This window comes from Rosa rugosa, chromosome 2 (genome assembly GCF_958449725.1).
Source record: "Rosa rugosa chromosome 2, drRosRugo1.1, whole genome shotgun sequence".
Classification (NCBI taxonomy): domain Eukaryota; kingdom Viridiplantae; phylum Streptophyta; class Magnoliopsida; order Rosales; family Rosaceae; genus Rosa; species Rosa rugosa.
In genome coordinates this window covers 2,904,600-2,921,375 of record NC_084821.1, presented here as the reverse complement: position 1 = coordinate 2,921,375, position 16,776 = coordinate 2,904,600, and the positions used below count along the sequence as shown (strand labels likewise).

The 16,776-nt window shown below is 37.7% G+C and overlaps 1 protein-coding gene and 1 long non-coding RNA gene across 3 annotated transcripts; one reads left to right on the top strand and one right to left on the bottom strand.

Moving 5' to 3' along the window:
• Positions 1 to 1,695: 1,695 nt before the first annotated feature.
• LOC133730123 (probable disease resistance protein At4g27220) lies at positions 1,696 to 11,522 on the bottom strand. 2 transcript variants are annotated; one of them, XM_062157784.1, is made up of 7 exons: positions 10,778 to 11,522; positions 8,708 to 9,738; positions 5,891 to 8,614; positions 4,353 to 4,510; positions 3,811 to 3,969; positions 2,961 to 3,131; positions 1,696 to 2,109 (listed from the first exon to the last, which is right to left on the bottom strand). In XM_062157784.1, the coding sequence occupies exons 2-4, from the start codon at positions 9,535 to 9,537 to the stop codon at positions 4,408 to 4,410; spliced, it is 3,657 nt and encodes a 1,218-aa protein (XP_062013768.1). In that variant the 5' UTR covers positions 9,538 to 9,738; positions 10,778 to 11,522; the 3' UTR covers positions 1,696 to 2,109; positions 2,961 to 3,131; positions 3,811 to 3,969; positions 4,353 to 4,407. The 2 variants fall into 2 exon arrangements, with proteins under 2 accessions (XP_062013768.1, XP_062013769.1); XM_062157785.1 differs by lacking the exons at positions 1,696 to 2,109; positions 2,961 to 3,131; positions 3,811 to 3,969 and adding an exon at positions 4,777 to 4,928 and having other exon boundaries at positions 4,371 to 4,510; positions 10,778 to 11,520.
• Positions 11,523 to 11,641: 119 nt separating this feature from the next.
• Positions 11,642 to 15,160, top strand: LOC133730124 (uncharacterized). Its single transcript, XR_009856610.1, has 4 exons — positions 11,642 to 12,746; positions 12,939 to 13,002; positions 13,690 to 13,857; positions 14,113 to 15,160. It is a non-coding gene; the product is annotated as an uncharacterized LOC133730124 (long non-coding RNA).
• The last annotated feature ends 1,616 nt before the right edge of the window (positions 15,161 to 16,776 follow it).

Genomic DNA, 16,776 nt, shown 5'->3' with positions numbered 1-16,776 from the left:
ATGTAAGGGCATCTCCAACAGACTACTTATTTCAAAATAAATTTAATATTTAGCTAATTTTAGACTAAAATTCAACTCTAGCAGAATACCTAAACAAAAGTTAAATTTAATTTGAGTGTTTCTATTGGGACCTCCAAATCTGCTCATTTGACCTCACTCTATTATGAATTATTAAATCACATATATAACATATTATAAAATGACTATTAAGGACAATAATTATACCAAAAAAATATTACATTGACTTTCTCCAGACTTTCCAATTCAATAATATTACATTCTTTATTATTTTCCTTATGTTCAAGTAAAACCCTAATTTGTGTTTGGCTCAAACTCTAGGTTACTTGACCTAATGGTAATAAGGTTTAATTAGAAAAATCTAGAGATTATCTTTCCTTGTATGATTCAGACTCTATGCATTGTAATCATCTATATAAAGAAGCCCCTATTATCAATGAGAATACACAGCAAATTCATCTCAATTTCAGTTTCTCTCTAACACGTTATTAGCACGAAGCCCTAACCCTGAAATTCTATCTAGAAAGCTCTGCCGCCCACCTTGAAGCTCTCAACTTCAGGAGTCCAGAACAGGCCGCGCCACCCCCGGAACCGGCCAGAAAAACACCGAACCGGCCCCAAGAACAACCACAACATCACCTGCCCGGTTCACACTTTTTCGGTCCACCAATTATCTTCAAATTCTGCCACAGTCTACAACTATATCCCATAATCTTGGAACCGAAAAAAAAAACTCACCGGAACCGGCATATGCGTCCTGAACCGGCCAATTGGAGGTCTGAAATTTCGAACCGGTCAGCCACTACCAGCCCCTGCACCTGCAGCAGCAGCGAGCCCACTCCAGAAGCCTGCAAGCCCAAAAACGAGAGCAACCCAAAAAGAAAGAGAAGGGGCGGCCCAGAAGAAAGAAAAAGAAAAAAAAAAGAAATAAAGGAGGGACCCGTGGCCCACACTCCAGCCAGAAGAAAGAAGAGAAGAAAGGGGGTTAAGACGGGAAGGTAAGAAACAAACTCTACCCAAGATACTGGCCAAGTAATCTTCAAGGAAATTTCAGCATATATAGAGGTGTATAGAAAAAATTGTTGAGAAGTAGGTATCTGAACACAGCGGGCAAAGAATTATGAATCTCGTTTGTTTAGTCTCACGAACCTACTCCCTTCATGGTTTCACCATCGCGTAGAGTAGAGCCGCCGGTTCTTCAAATGGTTGTAGGCTTGCTGCAATTTGGGTGGTCGGGTCACACAGATGACGATGACCGGACCTATGTGGTTGGTTACAAAATGATGGGGGAAGTAATGAAATACTAGTTTTGCTGAGATATAATAAATAAAAGACCCTAAACCAATTTTTGAAAGAGTTTCTGGGATCTCTACCAGCATCATCTTCAACTTATATGATGTGGAGTTTTGGAGTTAAATAAGTTGTATCTGGGAAGCTCTCAAGTTTCAAATTTGGTTCCACGTTACTAAGGTAGATTGCAGAGCAAGGTAAATTTAGTTCTATGAAACAACGTTTTGATTTGAAAAGATTACGGATAATTTGTTAAGGTGAAATCTACAGGTGAGCATTTGTGATGAATATGTCACAACTTGCAAAGCTAAACGAGAAACCAATTGCCAAGATTTCCAATGAAGTCAGGAAGACTAGTAGCCAAGCCAAAATAGAGAAAACAGGACAGCAAACAAAATATTATCGTCTGTATAAATCCATCTTGCAAAGCTAAAAGAGAAACCAAGTACAGGATTTCTGATGAACTCGCAGGACAACTAGCAAGCAAATTAAAACAGAGGAAACAGAGCCTCAAGGAAAACAGGACTTATATCAAGCAACTTCAGACAGACAAAATTCAAAGCTCAAACTGTTTTAGTCAAATATATCAAAAGAATGAACATTTATTAACTCAAAAGATAAGTTTATAGCATTTTTAGAAGCCAATTGTGGAATCTTCTTCTGGACTATTGAACTCTCTTTCTGCTACACCTCTCAAGTCGGTATTTCCAGCTGCTATTTGATGCAAGTTTTTATTTCTTGATGAATATATGTATCAACTTGTTCTGACAGGGATACTTTTGTAAAGCAGATATGCCACGCCTGATAAATAAAAACCAAATAAGCACAAAGATACAAATTATAGCAATAGAGTATAACACCACCTGTGCTAGCTAGTAAAACATTCAACCAGTTGCTCAACCCAGAAGATAATATCAGAGTCAGAATCATTAACACTTGATGTTGAACAGCGACTTAGCCATGTCTCCACTTACTACAGTTTCCATACTTTTCATGTTTAAATTTAACAAAATTTCTTTTTTCGGAATGAAACAAAAGCGCAAGGGAAAGCCTTTCAGCTAGTACACACAAAAAACATGCCACACTAACAGTTAACTTTTCTATACGTGTCATTTTCCTCAACTTTCTCAACAGTCAACATCCAAGCAAAACATTAGCCAAAATATAAATAAAGCAAAAAAAGTGAAAAACTCTGCCAATGAGCAAAACCCACTTATAAGCCATAGATACAGGATATGAGGATGTTCCCCCTGCCAATGAGCCCTAGGTATTTATACCAAGTTCTTGATTGGTGAATGTACTCACATTTCCACCAAGTATTATTGGAGAACCACATGTCCAAAATGAAAGCTAGCTTAAGCTAATATAAAACAGGCAAACAACACATATTGAGCGATACTTGCATGAATATGCAGGTGTATTATAGGGAAGCAAAAGACCAAAACCATCTAAGATAATACATAGAATTTTTAATAGTAGTGCTACTGCTACTGGATAAGATATAAGAAAAATCTTCAAGGACACTAGTCTGGCCTTTGAACGGAAACTCAGAAAAGCTGTAGAACAAATTGTCTCTCCAAATCAGCATAGATATATATTCAGAGTATTCTTTATTTGCTTTTATTTTTTTAAACAATTTTATCTACACATACCAGTGGCAAGAATCAAATGTCATCCTGGTTGAGCACGTAAACTGATCTCTTCACTCTCCAAGGTTCCTAGAATGGCTTTTACAAACTCTTTGGCTGTTTTGAGAGTCACGATCCAGCAAAGCTTCTAGTGTATCAATTGGATTGCAGCCTCAGCTGGATGACCAACTGAACCTAATGAAAAACAACTGAAAGAGTGAGAACTACTTTGAGAAATCTTTCTTTTAAGTAGCAAACACTACTTCTTGGAGTTACAATAATCATATTATGTGATTATCCTAAATGTGAATTGACTACTTCACTTGAATGAGTAAATGACTACGAGAAATCTTTGTATATTCTGTTTTTAACTCAAAATCAACCAACTCTTCTAGTGTATTAACTGAGAATTCACCCTGATAGTTCATTAATTTGCACCCACATTCGCACGTAAGACTCAATTATGCATTGTGGTAGTAGGACTCCAAACTTTGGAAGAGGATCTTGATGCAGATGACAGACGTTGTTCAGAATTTAATTCAAAATGCTTACAATATTTCTCTTCGATCATCCCCATGCTAGTTGTAATATTGGCTAAAGGTGACGAATAATAACAAAGAAAAATAAGAATATAAGAGCAAAAAAGAAAATGGTAGTTAAATTTTGCTTGCTGTACTGATACACAGAACTCATTTGCATTATAAGAATGGGAAAACAAATGAATAATGAGAACCACATATACATTACCAAAAATTATTTTTAAGAAAAATAACATTTTTAGTATTTATGGCGTTACAAGAAATCTAGGAGACCATTCAATGAAAAGAAAATAGAAAAGAAAAGAATTTGATCAGTTGATGACACAGCATCATACCTGGACAAAGGAATTGAAGATGTTTTTAATCATGGAGTTGGACTTGGTTCCTGCCCTGGAAGTCAGAAGCTGAGGGACCATTGCAAGTCAGCGGGGGACCATTACATGCTGCCCATCTACTTTGAGAGACTTCAGTACATAGCAGATACACGGCCGCATCTAATTGGGAAAAAAATTATTATTATTAATAAATTAGAAAATAACATTGTATGTTATTTGCATTACTACTTTACTAGAGTAAAGAAACATAAAACAATCATCATTGATGTGAAGTATTTTATGTAAATTTGCTTCTTTTATTATTGATCTAAGATATTACATTGATTTTTATTTGTATCGTTACTGTTACTGGCTAAGATATAAGAAACACCTTCAAGGACATTAGCCACGCATTTTAATTGAAACTCAGAAGACCTTTAGAACAACTACCATAGTAAGAGCATAATGAGACCATGAATCACTTCAATAATGTTGTTACAACTTAAGCATAAAGATATATTCACAGTATTGTTGAATTAGTTAACAATTTTATATACACATACCAGTGGCAAGAATCAAATATCATCCTGATGGATTCATTCTCCAAGGTTCCTAGAATTAATGGCTGTTATAATCCATGTAGCTGTCTTGAAAGTCACGATCAAGCAATGCAGCTTCAAGCATATTAATCGGATTTGCAGCCTCACCTAGATGACCAACCCTGATCGTAATGGAAAACAAGAGAAAGACTGAACTACTTTGACAAAAAATTATTTCTTTAAGTAGCATAACAAGTTCTAATGTATGTTTGCATTCACAATGAAGTCCCTACTTCTTGCAGTTACAATTATCATATGAGTTGATTACTGGGAGTCTGGGACATCCTCTGCTATGAATATGTTACCACAACATGAAGTAAATTAAGAAGAGCATGAAAAACATACTGATCAAGAAATGAATTCAGAGAAAAGAGATTTTGGAGAAAACCTTCTGGCGGGAATCTTCCTAAACATTCTCCTGAATGTGAATTAACTGCTTCACTTGAATGACTACGAGAAATCTTTGCAACATCCAGTTTTTAAGTCAAAACTAACCAACTCTTCTAGTGTATGTTAGCCTGTACGTACAAGTTCATCAACCTGCACTCACATTCACACATAATGTAAAAAACAGAGCTTACTTTGGTTTCAAGGGATGGGACTCAATGAGCTATGCATTGTGGTAGTATGACTCCAAACTTTGGAAGAGGATCTTTATGCAGAAGACATTAGTTGTTAATAATTTAATTCAAAATGCTAACGCTACTTCTCTTTGTTAATAATTTAATTCAAAATGCTAACGCTACTTCTCTTCATCCCCACACTAGTTGTCAGTTGTAACCACATATATTTAATGACTGCAGAATCATCACTGGAAAGAATAGTTTCAAAATGCTAACACTTTACACTTCTCTTCCTCCCCATGGCTAGCTGCAATTACATTGATGACGAACGACACTTGAATTTCTAGTTTTCTACAGATATTCTATACGATAATATAAATATATAGGTCATTCTACAGATATAATATATTTTATACTAACAACACTTGGCCACGCTAAATCCAAAAAAAAAAAAAAAAAGTACCCATTCATAGGTCACAAATTTCTGCTTCATATGTAGAGCACATGCATTTCCACTTGCAATGATCCTCTTTGAAATTTTGTTTCAAACTATACATTTTTACATAAGTAATTTGTATTAGTAAGTAGTGGAACAAAACAATCATCAAGCACATGAACTACTTTACTGTGTGATATCATCTTTTTTCACAAATTTATTATCAAACATCAGTTAATTATCAAAATTAAAAAGAAAGAATGATTTATGATTATGATTATCATAACAAAGAAAAATAAGATTATAAGAGTGAGAAAGAAAAGGGTAGTTAAACTTTGCTTGCTGTACCATATGCAGAACTCGTTTGCACTATAAGATATTAGGAAAGCAAATAAATAATGAAAATATATGCAGAACTCATTTAAGTATTTACGACATCGCCACCATTCAACGAAAAGAAATAGAAAAGAAAAAGAAATTCAGTTCATGACACAGCTTCATACCTTGATGATAGAAGTTGAAGATGTTGTTGATCATTGAGTTTGACTAGGTTCCTGCTGCCAAAGCAGTCAGAAGCAGGGGTTGAAAATGAAAACTGGTTCCTGCTGAAGGAAGAGGTTGAAAATGAAAACCGGGGACAATCCACCACAATCAAGTGTTCCAATGAAGGACACTCAATGTCAACAGTAGCACTTGCACCATACAACTTGGGAAGTCCCATGAAAACCAAGTTCTTCATTTTTCGAAGAACCGTCTTCTTGTTGTTCACTGCTTCAATTACTCTTTTCAACAAAGGGCACCATTCTACTAAAAGGTCTTCCAATTGAACAAGATTCTGAGCTACATCATATGCGAACAGACTATGTAGCAACTCGCAACGGTAAAAGGTCAAACTTTTAAGACACTGGAACATTACACGTGAAGCAGGACCATTACAAATGCTCTTCACTGAATTTAGGCCCAACAACTGCATCTCTCTCAGTTTTGATTCTTTCGGCTCAAACCCTTCGCATCCAAACACATATTCCAGGTCATCCATGCAATTTAAATATAGTTTCTCCAGATTTGGTAGTCTCTGTACCAGTTTTGATACATTCTTCAAACTCTTACAAAAAGATATATGCAATAGCTTCAGATTGAAGAGAGACCCAGGTGGTAACTCTCCAACACACAACTCATTAAGGTGGATCAGATCTATCAGATGCAACTCTTCCAAATTCACAAACACTGGTCCTTTTTGAACTCGTCTTGTTGTGTTCATCAACTCCTTCAAGTACACATAGGAATCACAAAAATAACCACATACTCTGAGATGCTTGAGCTTATGTAACCTCCCATGGTCATATTCCATAAGAATGTCACTCATCCCATTGCAGCTACTGTACTCTAGCTTCTCTGTTTTCTTTGTCACTGTGTTGATAAACCAGTCAGGTAAGGTACTTATGGTTGCTCCATTAAGAAACAAGGATCTTGAATTATGATATTCTACATTGACCTCAAGACATTTAGGTGTGCATTTAGCATCAGATATGCAAACCTGCCAATTTTTGAAATTTGACAATTCAGTTTCTTCTCCTTCTCTCTCAACTTCACTCCCCCAATCCTCAAATCCACAGTTTAGTATATACAATTCTTCTAATTTATGCAACTTCGGTATCACTTTAGGTGGAATTATGAGAAATCGAGAGGAACTGACATCCAAAATTCTTAGATTGGTCAAATGTCCTATTTCTCTCGACAGTTTCTTGAGAGGACATTGTCTCATACTAAGAATTTCAAGCTTCTTAAGTTTTCCCACTACGGATATGTCAATCAATTGATCGCAAAAATCTAAATTCAAAGCTTGAAGGTTGGTAAGGAGACTGAATGATTGGGGTAGTACGGAAATACTAGTGTTGCTAAGATCCAAGAGCCTTAATTTGTTCAGATTTTGGATAAACTTTTCTGGGATCTCATTTAAATCAGCATTCTGTTTTAGTAATAAAAGCTGGAGATTTGGACATACCAACTCTTCTTCGGGTAGCTTGTGAATTTTGTTCCTCATTAGTGAAATAGCAGTGCAGCCTTCATGTAATCCGCGTGGCTGCCAATCCTCTAAACCACAGCCAACTTTTACCGTAAACCGATGCCCATCTTTAGATTTTGCAATATTCATGGCTGTATCCCAGATGACATCATGCATCTTTACACATCCAATGTATTCACTCTCCAAAAGCAAGCTCGAATCTTTCAGGTACTTGACCACTGAATCTGCTGTTCCTCTGGCTTCGTCCATTGTTTCGGCATCTTGAAACAATCCTTTTCCAATCGCATACCTGAACAAGTCTTCTACATTGATTTCATGGTCTTCTGGGAATAGGCAACAGAGCAAGAAGCATGACTTGTGGTCCTCATCTTTCAAGTAATCAAAGCTTAATTTTATACATTCGAACGCATCTCCCTTATCATCAGGGTTGGCAATTTGCGACTTCTCTAGTCGTTGAGCTGCTTTTTGCCATTCCGCCAGATCTTTATCTCTGAGTGCCCTTGCAACTGCTATCAATGCAATTGGTAGACCCCTGCATTCTCCAGCTACCTTTCCCGCTACGTTATTAAAATTGGGGGATTCAAAAGACCTTCCTGCATTTCTCACAAACAATTTCCAAGAATCTTCTTCTGATAAGATATCGAGAGGAATGCTTGCTTGGCTGTCCATGGAATTGCAAACATGCAATCTCCGCGTGGTGAATAGGACTTTAGAATTGTATTTTTTGAGCTCGTGATAGCTGGGAATTCCTATTCTGGACAAATCCATTCTCTCCCAAATGTCGTCCAGGATTATAAGGATCTTATTTTTACTCATTATCTTCCCATGCAACTCAGCCGCTCTTCCAATTTCTGTCTCCCACTTGAATTTGAAGCCCAGCAGCTCTGCCAATGTGGATTGAATATTTCTCGAGTCAGGGCTTTGGGATATGGCAGCCAGAACTACATGGTTAAAAATTCCATTCTTGCAGGCTAGCGCACCGATACGTTTAACCATGGTTGTCTTGCCGACCCCTCCCATTCCATAGACCCCAAGGGCAGTGACCTCGTCATCTTGAAGCGCCTTCATAACCTCATTCATGCTTTTTCTTGTTGCTTCAAATGCTTGAAAATCTCCAGCAAACATTGTAAACTCGGTTTCAATAGGCTGTACTTTACTGCACACGAATTCCACAATGGAGTCGACAAGATCTCTATCAGTCCTACAAGAAAGGAAGAATCAAGGATCAAATAACCACATTCATCAGGAAAAATTGTACTAAATCCAAAATAGATAGTTTCATCACGATCCTTACTTAAAATTCTTTGTATGCCACCCAGAAAAACTGGCCACTTTGTTTAATGCATCATTCCACCGGTGCACCTTCTCTGATGTGTGTCGCCCAGAGCTTTCATGCTTATCGAAAGCTTCTCTGAAACTCCTTTTCCGATGCCTTACATCAGAGGGTTCCACATTATAGAAAAGTGGAAGAATTCTGCTGTCGTCTCTCATGCACTGACAGATCCTTGTAAGTTCATCCAAACACCAAGTAGAATGAGCATACTTCTCCGATAGAACAACGATTGCAAACCTTGATTCTTCAATCGCCTTTAGCAGAGCGGGAGAAATAGCATCCCCTACTTGAAGATCTGGATCATCCATAAATGTTCTGATTCCTCTCTTGTTTTGCAGCCGATCGTATAAATCAGATATAATACTCCTTCGAGTGTCAGGACCCCTGAAACTCAAAAACACATCATACTTCCACTGAGTAGCAGAAGAGCAACTGGAACTAGGGTGGTTGTCAAACTGAATCGGCTTAAAGATGTGACGGTTACTGCTACTCGGTCCTGAAGTGGCCGAAGCTACAGGCCAAGACCCGACTTCAAGATTATTGAAATCAAACAATACTCGGACCCCGTTCATCAGATCCGAGCTCAGGAATATCAGCTCCGTCGAGCCCAATTCGACCACCCCATTTGCCGTCGGGACGCAGACCATAGTCTGTAGGCCGAAGACCTGAGCTTGGCGGGCCCGCTCGCAGGAGGACGCCGCTAGGCGGTCCGGCCCGGTGAACCAGACCGGGTTGGAATAGAAAAAGGCCTGACCAGGCAACCCGCCGCCGTTGACGAAACTCTGGGTCATGGAAACAAGGAAGAACCATTCTGTACCAGTGATTTCATCTTCGACCGCGTCGTCGGCGGTGGTGTCGGCCCCGGAAATCAAAGAGTTGAGGTCCCTTACCACTTTCTTCCGGTACTCCTGCTCGACCAATGACGGCGTCTTTCTGGGCCTCGCTTTCCATCTGTCACTCTGGCCCTTCTACAAATGCAAAGGGGACAAATTCTGCAAGAACAAAGATACAACAAAATATTAGTATTTAAAATGAAAATTAAAAACAACAATGTACTGCTGCGCCCCAAACGTGGCACTCTTTATCAACTAGATAATAAAAAAATAAGTAATCTAAAAAGCTACTGACATAGGTATAAAAAGCTACTATAGCACACGTACAAAGTTACTGGACCAGTAATAAAAAACTACTGACCTAAGTACAGAAAGCTACTATAAAACACGTACAAAGTTATTGGAGTAATAATAAAAAGCTACTGACATATGTACAAAAAACTACTATCACACGTGTACAAAGCTACTGGACTAGTAATGAAAAGCTACTGACATAGAAACTGATTGCCTAATCTCAAGGTTATTATCTACATAATGTATAAAGTACACTTAAATTAATTAGAAAATTACACACTGCATTCAAACTTTTGAGGGAGGTCTAATAATAAAGCTCAACTGCAGCTAGCTAGCAGGCACTACTCAATTGCTATATGGTTATGAGGTTCAATAGATTTATTAATATGTTCCTTGATTAATGGCATCACCATCTCTCACTTAATGCTTTGCCTTTGTTATAGGTAGATGATATGATAACCAACTCAGCTTTAGCATCATTCATCAAACTCAGCAAACTAACTAGTACTCTTGGCATGGAGATAAAGACATTGTTAATGCTGCTGCTACTGATTGATCATGTATTTCGAACAAAATAACCAAGTTTCATCACATAAAGAATAATCAAAACAATGATTAACAAGTCCCAGATTGGCATTAAAATAAAATAAAAGTCTCAGATTCTGCAAATTTTGAGCAAAACAATCATACAATTATAGTAATTGCTTAGATTAAATCACAAGCCATATATACAAAACCTGTTCACACTTCACACTCTGTAAAACTGAACCAACTCAATTAACAACCAACTAACACTTCAAACCTCACAGGCCGAGCTGAAATCAAAACCTCTTCACTGTTCCACACATTGTAAACACAGCAAAAATTCGCAATTAACAAGTATAGATATACAACATAATCTTACCGGATTTGACGACATGTTATATAATCAGGATCAGAGCCTTCATCGGAGATGCCGCCGCCGTCGTCGTAAGAAGAAATCGGAATCGGAGTCTCTGCTTCCGGCAAACGCAGTCTCTCCCTCTCTCTATATCTCAGTGGTGGTTGTTGTTGGCCTAGGTCTCTCAGAGCTCCGAACAATGGTGAGAGGATTACTCAAGCACCTCACTTCCTGCTCTCTCTCCATCGCCGGAAAATGGCAGCAGCAACAGCTCCGCCGCCTCAACATCCACGAATACCAGGTCTCTCCCTCTCTCTCTCTCTCTCACTCGCGCTTTGACTCTCATATCTAGCCAATCTGATTCTGCTTTGACCTCAACTCGCATACCAGATCCATGACCCGCGCTCGCATACCAGATCTTGTGGACGACAAGGAAGACAATCTGGTCACGGCGGAAGATGGAGGAGACTCTGACCGTGGTCGATGAAGCCATTCCCTTCGGTGACTGATTTGATTTCTCCGATCTGCTTTGAATCGGCGTCGAGATCGGAGAAAACGTGGAAGAAAGATGAGGAGATGGTGAAACGATGCCGTCTCGTTTCGCTCAGATCTGCAACAAGGCTTGTCTCTCCGTCGACATCATCCGTCCAGCGCTGAGCTTCACTACGCAATAGTCGATTGCCGCTGAGGGAGAGCTTCCGACGTCAGAGAGGTTATTCGACGGTGAGAAGCGAACGAGCTCGTCGGAGAGAGAGAGAGAGATATTTTGATCTGATTTGGGGCTAAGGGCAAAATTGGTATAGTAAAATAAAAATCTGCTGTATTGTAGCCTCAAGTGGCCCTATGTGTACAAAAAAATTTAAGTGGCCTTATAACTAATTAAAGTTTCAGAATGACACTTGTGTGTAATTTTCTAAATTAGTTTCTGCTATGCCCTCTTGTAGATAGTTGGAAAGTTGATATTTTTAATTTTACTAGTGTAATTGTCTGTTCTTCAATTGGGGGTGGTTTGGTTCTGGTAATTTCTTGGGGATGAATTTATAATTGATGATGCTTCTATTCTCTGTTCCTTTTTGTGGGATTGTGGTTGATGATAAGTCACTGACTAATTTCAATTCCGTTGATGGCAGAGAACTGTTTCTTTGTTTTTTTTCTTTGATCATTGACCTACCCTTCCGGCCATTTCAATTGCACTTCCCTTTTACAATCTATTCTTTTGTGGTCTTCTATTTGATTACAAAGAGTTCAGAATTTGGGGGATAGAATTGGTCGATAGTATTCTGTATTTTGCCAGAAAGAAATAATAACAATTATTTCTCCAACCTTATCTTGGCTGCTTTATTTCGGGTGGAGGCTATGGGGCCTAAACTGGCTGAGCACAATCAATCAAAGATATGAGTGGATTTGATGCTTTATTTTGTAGACAATATAATGCTCCAACTTTGACTACCAAAAAAAAAAAAAAAACTTTTACTACACCTTGCTAATTGGCCATATTTACTTTTGGTGATCAATCCTCTTCCTACCACGTACCTTCTGAGTTCTTAATGTGGTTTTTGTAGTTTCTTCTTCACTTTTTTGTTGTTGCTCTCTTGCTTCTTATCTTTTGGAGCCTCTGCATCACTTCCTTCAGCTGAACCAGCTTCTGCTTCTTTTTTCATGGTGTATACACCCTCTGATGCATGAAAGTTTCAAAGTTTCCGATCCCCTTCACATTTTTCAGAAACAGAAATTTATCACAACTATTCCTTTCCCACCTTTACTCTTCTTTTCAACTTGGTTCCAAGCCTTATTTTCTTCCTATAAGAAAATCCATTTGCCGTCTGCCACTCCACAAGCCCAAATCCCAAAGGAGAGTCAAGCCTTTGAAGTCTGCAGAGTCAATTAGTCAAATTTGGTGGTTTTCAATTGCCTTGAGCTCCCAAACACCTTCTGCACTGGGGAGTTAAGCATACATCAACAGATCTTTTAAGTTTCTCGGCATCCCTCTCTGGTAAGTTTTAGTTTTGTTACGTTTTCTGGTTCTTGTTCTTTCATACCGTTTTGGCGTTTTGCTACGCAGAATTCTGGAAATTTAGTCCTCTCTCTCTCTCTCTCTCTCTCTCTCTCTCTGTGTACCATAATTTCCTTTGAGCAATTCCTACAACATTTATCTAGATCTGCACATTTTTTTTGGTGGTTCCAGTAACCAAAGAACCTCTGCATCTCTTCCATCAGCTGAACCAGCTTCTGCCTCTCTTTTTTTCCTGGTGTGTAATCCCTTTGTTTTAACTCCATTGATGGAAGTGTTTAAGTATTAGACTTGTTTTCAGTTAGTGAAATAATTTTCTCTAAATATCTTGGTTTCCCATTGCATTGCTATTTTGTTGCAGTACATTTGTAAAATTTGTTCTTGAAACAAGAATTTATGGAAAGGAGAAGAAAAGTTTACATTTGCTTACTTCGATAAGCGTAGGGAAGTACCTAAGCGCTAGCTAAAGCAGAGTGAAAAAAAATATGCTTTTACTATAAGTTGGATGATGCCACCATGCTGAATTTACAATTGTCTTTCGTACATGGCCAACATTATGAATAATACAATGTATATATGTGACGAAATTTCTGTAGGATCCATTACTCTACATTATTCATACTAAAAAACTCATGGAGTTTAAACATTGTTGACTGGATATTGATTATAAAACTAATAATCTTTCCATTACGACCTGAAGCCTGTGATTGTTTATTTCTATTATAATTAATTGTTTCAGCTTGTTATTTTTTTTTTTTTTTTTTTTTTGGTTACTTTCAGCTTGTCATTTTGCATACGCCTATTTGTGGATTCGTTATGCGGTTTGTGTCATTGATAATGCTTAGAAATGGCTGAAAACGCAAACCTATCAAAGAAGTCTCTGATTGATTCTTTTATATTGTGAATAAGATTTATTTTTCTCCAGCTGGACATAAGAAATGACAGACTAGAACTAATATCCGTAAAAGGGAATATGGCCATTACCCGTTGAGACTCAGTGGAGAGGAGACAATGACGTATAATATTGTTTGGCAAGATAAGCGAACAAAATACTGCTGAGGAGTGCAGAAAACTTGCCCAAAATTGGAACATGGTTCATTCTCTACTCATGCTAGTTTTTTTTTTCTTCTAATTTTACTGAATCTATACTCAAACCTTCAAGAGAACTCTTTGGCTTAGTTTCTTGGAATCTGTATGTGTTACCTCCAATTGGAAGACATTTCATGCTCTCATCATTGTTTTGCCTGTTTTGTATTATCTTAAGTTTTTAACTTTCAGACATTTGCTTCTCCAATATGCTTGCTAAAATGTGATTACAGTCATCAACATACTTAATGTTCATTTTCAGGGGGAACTCCATGATATCTATGGCTTATGAGCAGGTTTGTTCTCATTATCATGCATGGGTTAGCAAGACTGATGTCCATGTTTCCATAGTTGTCCCGTCTATGAAGGCACAACTGTTGAGGAACAAAAGGAAAGATGGTAATTTGATACTACCATTGTCCACCTAACTACTACATTATTGTCAATTAAGTATTTGATGTGTTGTTAAGTTAATAACATTATTGCTCTGAGCATTTTGGTTCCAATTGCTTTGTTTTCTTGTTGCATATAAATTATACATTGTCCTAATTATTTTGAAGACAAGAACAGAAGGGAGAAAAAGATTTTAGTTTGCTTAATTAGCTCAATGATCATAAAAAACTGACTAAACCATGCCTTTGGATAGTTTTCAGTGAGTCTACTTCTTTTGGATCTAATTGATTTTTTATTTTTATTGGGTACATGATGATCACGATGATACATGATGAATGTATTTTATAGCAGACTATAGTGTTCTTCAAATTATGTCATTCAGATTGGTCGCACATAAGTATGGTATTGCGTGACCGCACTTAAATTTGAAGATGAAAGATGCATTTAGTTTTGCAGAAATGAAAGCAAGAATTGATGTGTGTAAATATTTCTGCAAGAATTGATGTGCGTAAACATCAAGTTAAATTCATTGTAATTTAGACAAGAACATGAACGCTGTTCAATGAAAAATCAGAGAGCAATCGAGGTATGATCTGAAGTTTGGAAAGATGAGAATTGGTGTTATACACTTTGATCGTAAGAGTTGTAATTCATTAGGCTTGCGTTGATGAGACATACAGAATAGATCTGGTTGGGAATACGATTTCAAATGCATCAAATTGAAATTCCTATTTCCATTTCAACATTTTATTGGTCCATTTGTTGGAATTAATGTACTTTCTCCTTAACTCTAGAGTCTTCTGTTTATCTCTTGATTTGTATTTATGAAGTAGTTGGCTGTTGTAACAGCCTAAGTTAATGATGTATTAGAGTCCCGATGAGTGTCTTGGGTTCTCTAAAATAGAATTGTCTAGAGTCCTAAGAGCAACTCCAACAGATTCCCTATATTTTGATTTTTCTCTAATTTAGGGAAAAATGAGTCTTTTTTGCTCCAACAGATTCCCTATAACTATCTCTATTTTAGGGAAAGTGAGGAGAGAGAAAACCAAATTCCCTATATTTATAGCAAACTCCAAAATTTTAAAGAAGAATATGGAGATTTTATAGATTACTGTAAACTAGGGAATCTGTTGGAGTTTGAGAAGAAAAAGAGGCTAAAGGTTTGACTTTTGCTTCCCTATAATACAAAAATTATAGGGAAGCTGTTGGAGTTGCTCTAAGCTGCCTATAAGTATAGCCTTGTTGATGTACTGTTGCTCAATCCAATGAATAGAAACTGAAGAGCTCTGCTGTAGCAACTCATAAAAATAATATTCCTTTGTCTGCATAAACACTTCTGCATTTCCAGATTTCCTATTCCCATCCTTTTTTCAATCCAACAAATTGGTATCAGAGCTGGTTCGTTCGTATTGGGCGTCCCGTATATCAACCTGCCAAGATGTCTCCTAAAGAAACCACTCCAGTTTCATATTCTTTTCTTCCCATCTTTGGTGGAGAAAACTATGATTTCTGGAAAGTGAAGATGACAACTCTGCTTCGGTCTGAAGGGCTTTGGAAGATCGTTGAGAAGGGCTTCACCGAACCAGAAGATGAGAGTCTACTTTCAGCTGCACAAAGAGAAAAATATGAAGCAGATGCAATGACAGATACCAAGGCTCTCTCAAAAATTCAAAATGCAGTCACCAACGAAATCTTTCCAAGAATAACAAGAGCCAACACAGCAAAGGAAGCTTGGGAGATTTTGGAGAGGGAGTTTCAAGGTGATAGCAAGGCAAGGTCCATCAAGCTTCAGTCTTTACGCAGGGAGTTTCACAATCTGAGGATGAAAGAATCTGAATGCATCCAAGATTACTCTTCTAGAGTAACTGAAGTTGTCAATCAAATGAGAACCCTTGGTGAAGACATGTCAGACCAGAAGGTAGTGGAGAAGATCTTGATCAGCTTGCCGGAGAAATATGATCCTATTGTTGTTGCAATCGAAGAGTCCAAGGACATCACCACCTTATCCATTGAACAATTGATGGGTTCCTTGAAGTCTCATGAGCAGAGAAGGCTGGGACGCAATGAGGAAGCTGTTGAGAGTGCTTTCCAGTCAAAACTCACCTTCAAATCACCGAAGTTTATCAAGAAAGGCAGAGTCAATCCAAGGGATGATCAACGAATGGGAGACAAAAAGTGGAAGAAAGTGGAATCCAACAGAAACAATGACAAAGGTACGATGAATGTTGAAACTAAGCCTTCTTGCAAGATTTGCAATAAAACTAATCATGCTTCAGCAAAGTGTTGGTTTCGTGGAAAGCCTAAATGCACGTATTGTAGTTTATTTGGGCATACTGAAAAGAATTGCAGATTTAGAGAAACCAATCAAGCAAATTTCTCTGAGAGAAAGCATGAAGATGAAGAAGTTGGGAATTTATTCTATGCATATCAAGCAGCCCTTGAAGAAAAAGAAAGGACCTGGTATCTTGACAGTGGTTGTAGTAATCACATGTCAGGGTATGAAAAAATATTTGTTGATCTGGATACCTCTGTC